This window comes from Haplochromis burtoni, unplaced genomic scaffold, assembly GCF_018398535.1.
Source record: "Haplochromis burtoni strain Fernald_Lab_line unplaced genomic scaffold, NCSU_Asbu1 Contig_3562, whole genome shotgun sequence".
Taxonomy (NCBI): domain Eukaryota; kingdom Metazoa; phylum Chordata; class Actinopteri; order Cichliformes; family Cichlidae; genus Haplochromis; species Haplochromis burtoni.
Window position 1 is genome coordinate 1 of NW_024585923.1, and position 3988 is coordinate 3988.

The following is a 3988-nucleotide window of genomic DNA, read 5'->3' on the forward strand; positions in this document are numbered from 1 at the left end:
GCAGGCCTTTGGAGACTCTGTTGGACATGGTTTCTGTTGGCCTCTGACATGATAAGATAAGATAATGGAATTAACTGTTTGTGAAGAAACCCCTTTGGGCTGGGATGCTCTTGATAAGGGAGCCTCTTTTGTTTGCTTCATGCCTTTTTGCAGACTGTTGGGAGCCTAAACCCCCTCTGTCTAACTGTTACAGGGTGTGGTTAGGTGTGAATATGTGTTTTTTAGAAGTATCTGGGATGGGTGCTGGGATGCTCTTGATAAGGGAGCCTCTTTTGTTTGCTTCATGCCTTTTTGCAGACTGTTGGGAGCCTAACTGCACCCCCTCTGTCTAACTGTTACAGGGTGTGGCTAGGTGTGAATATGTGTTTTTAAGAAGTGTCACAGTTTATTTCTAAAAGAATACATGTTGTTTGCGGTGCTCTATTTAAAACTGTTGGCCTGTGAAACTTTTAGAAAAGTGAAATGCCCCTAAAGTAGTTAAATCATCTATGTGTAATCATCGAGTCTAACTGTTGCAGACTAGTAGATAATTATAAGACTAGTTGCATTAAAGCCACATTGGAGAAAAAAAGTACAGGTATATCACTACTAATGTCCTTCAAGAAACCTGGAGAACTATTGTTGTAGACTACTACAAACATTGTTCACTTAAACTATTGGACTTGAATAAATGAAATTCCATTCAAAATAAAGTAGTAGTGCATTCTCTCAGTCACATGCTTTCAGACTGTGAGGGTAAGAACAGCATGGATGAGAAAAGTCCATTTTTCTTCACTATCAATTACTGATGTTTATCAGCACATAGCATTACTTCAGTGGGTACGCTTTTACAACAGCTTATTAGCAAATGGGATGTTGTGTATCCAGATGACAGTGAAAACTGAAGCAAATAAAGCTGAATGCTTAAATTTGTATCATGAAATTCTGTATTTGGCTTCTGTTCGGGGATACTGTCGATGATTTCCTTTCAACACTCAGCTGAATACATCCACTGGTTTTCAGACAGTCATTTGTGGGTTTTTTAGGCTGGTTTCACACTAATGACTTTATAACACTGTTGGTTGGCTTTACAAATGAAAGATGGTTTTCTGTCAGCAGCTTCACGTGTTTTTTAGTGATTCTTAGTAAGCAACTGTGGATAAAGTCTGGATGTCAGTGTGTGTGCATGTGTGAGAAAGACATGGGGAGTGAGAGACAGATTATCAGTAAGAGGAAATGAGACTGAGAGCTCCCGAATGTGGCTGACTGAACTCAGACTCAGATCATTGCTGATAATAACGCTGTCCGCTGCTACTATCCGCTGTGTCTCTATTTATTATTTATGAACAGAAACTACTTGTTCCTGTCACTTCAGGTGTGACGGGCTGGGATGACCATATTAGGAACACGGAACCTGCGCACCTGTAAGCTGACGTCATGTGCTGAAAGTACCTGAAAGAGCGCCTTGCAGAGTCGAGTCTCAGTTACAGAAACTACCTTCAGGGGACAACAGGAAGACGCCAAGAAGCGAGTTCAAAGAGGAATATATTTAGGATTCTTTTCGTTTTTGGCTGTGTACTCGAGAGGAATACTAAAAATACGACTTAGACAAATGGGGACCGCATTGTTCGCGGTTTTTGGTGCTTTAATCGTCGTTTTCCAGGTGAGACTTCCTCTTTTGGTTAATATTTTGCCATCGGTGCTCAATTCTCTCACTGTCCCTTCTGCTTAGAGTCACAAAAAATAAATGTCGGTAAATCCTGTTACTAATGTGATTGAACTGGACAACACCGGGTATCTTACAAGCAGTCTTTTCTTTCTTTTCTTCGCGGAATAATTTCGGCACCTCTTTATGCGTGAAGTAGCCTTGGATTTTAATAAAGAAATGCTTTTATCAGCTATGGTACTTGCTGGGACTAGTGGGCCAAACGAACTTGTGGGGGTCTAAAATCCTTATTGTGTGTAGCAGCTTTCTTCGCAGAGCAATCTGCAACAAATATTTAAAAAAAAAAAAGTATTTTAAAAAAGTGTCGAAACCGCAGAACACACGCGGAGGTTTAAGCCGTCTTTCTTTTCATACCCTTCCGCCTCGAAGAGTTCGAGGTTGTGAGCGAGCCTCGGCCTGATTCCGCTCATGACGTTGTCTGCAGGTTAATTTCCAGTTCAGAGTTGTGGTTTCAGCTTTGTTCACTCCAGTCTGTTTCGCTTACACATATCGAGAAGCACTTTTTAAAAAGATTCATTAATGTAAAAGAGAAAAAGGACTATCATCCAAGTAATATCGTTTTTGGGATTTTAAAATGAAATGAAAAGTCATTTGGCTTACAGGCACACTTTCAATTCATTCATATAATTACACGGAGCGTTAGACACACTTTCATTAGTATTTAAAGTGACAATTATTTTGTTCTTTATTATTTAGTGTTTAAACTGTGTATATTAAGCAGCAATGCTTTGCCAAGGCATGGCATTTTCTGAACAACAGCTCAAAGCTGCACGACGTTCAGCTTAAGGAAAAACCTAAAATCCTGACCTTTCAATGCTGAAAACATTTCAAGTTTTTGATTTATTTTTTTTTTTTTAAACGTGTAGTTATTCAGTTTCGAACTCTTATAAGCCTGAAGTCTTATTGTACGTCTAACTAAAACTGTTGCTCCTCTCCTAGGTGTCGGCACTAGAGAGAGCTAACAGGCCAACATGTGTGCCTGGATTTGAGTCAGAGCTGCTGGTTTTCAGAGTGTCCAGGGAACATCTGAGGCCGGGCATGAGGCTGGGCAAAGGTAAGAGCAACCCAGTGTAGGCTCGTACATGGGTGTTTTTAAACGTGTTTTTGATTTGGATGTTAATGTTTTCTGGATGGTGCGTTACTCTTAGTCATAATCTAAATGAAATAGTTTTTGGGTATTTGTTTCTATTGTCTAGCATCATTTCACATTACAGATTTGTTTGTATGAAACTGTCGGAGGGTTTAGACCTGAGTTGCAGCCCTACATGGAATAACTCTGCTGTTGTAAAGGACTCCTCCAGCCCAGATGGCCTTCAGCAGATTAGCTGGGCACATTGTTCTTAGTTGAAACCCAAACATGTCTCAGCCTGCTCTCACTCTGCTTCTCTGTTACTTTTACCTGCTGGTCAGAGCACTATCCCCGAACCTGTTTTACAGGCTTTGCTATTCAAGTGAAACTCTGAAAAAGGAGCTGTTTTCTTTGATTTCAGTTAACTGAAAGGTTTTTAAAAGCTTCTTATAAACAGACTTAAACAGTTTTTGTTTTTTTGTTTTGTTTTAAATGGGCTGTGGTTATGCATGTTTGCTTTAACGTGAATATTTGTTTCTTTATCAATTGTCTCTACTGAATAACTAATTACCCACTTTGATGGGGTTTTTAAGACACAAGCAATTTATGATAATCAGATTAAAACGCTGTGTAAATGTATGTACAGCTTTACCTTGTTTATTTAGGAAAATATTGCAGAAATCTATATCTGGACATCATATGCCAGTTTCTGTCCTTTTTCAATACAATTCAGTAAAATGTCATTAAGAGTAGTTGCCAACAGGGCCCTAGAGTAGGTGCCAAAAGTACTGCAACCTAAAAAAACTAAAAATCAAGTTGAGTAGGCACTAATGAGAAAAGGCTGTAGTGAAGCAAACACTTACTCCACAATACTTCTATAAGGAGCAGTGAATAATGGGTAGAATAGCTGGTTCGAAATGATTGATGGTTCCAACCCTACTAAAATATAAACATTGTTTTAGCTTTCTTGGCCTATGGTTATTTTGCTGCTTTTTGAAATGACAACCTGAGCTAAACGCCAAATTTTTATTAATATTTTTACCAATTTAAACCCTCAAAGCAAGATTGGTGTGTGTGTGTGTGTGTGTGTGTGTGTGTGTGTGTGTGTACGTACGTGTACGTACGTGTGTGTGTGTACGTACGTGTGTGTGTAGGGTGAGAGGTGTGTACGTACGTGTGTGTGTACGTACGTGTGTATATATATACACACGTGT

General features: G+C 39.3%; 1 protein-coding gene across 1 annotated transcript in view; it reads left to right on the forward strand.

Annotated features, from left to right (window-relative positions):
* Positions 1–1260: 1260 nt before the first annotated feature.
* LOC121813924 (cadherin-1-like) overlaps positions 1261–3988 on the forward strand; it is a gene marked incomplete at its 3' end in the record, with an annotated part of 5105 nt that continues 2377 nt past the window's right edge. The window contains 2 exon segments of the mRNA XM_042217895.1: positions 1261–1642; positions 2645–2759. Of these exon segments, the coding sequence (XP_042073829.1) occupies positions 1592–1642; positions 2645–2759 (166 nt within the window).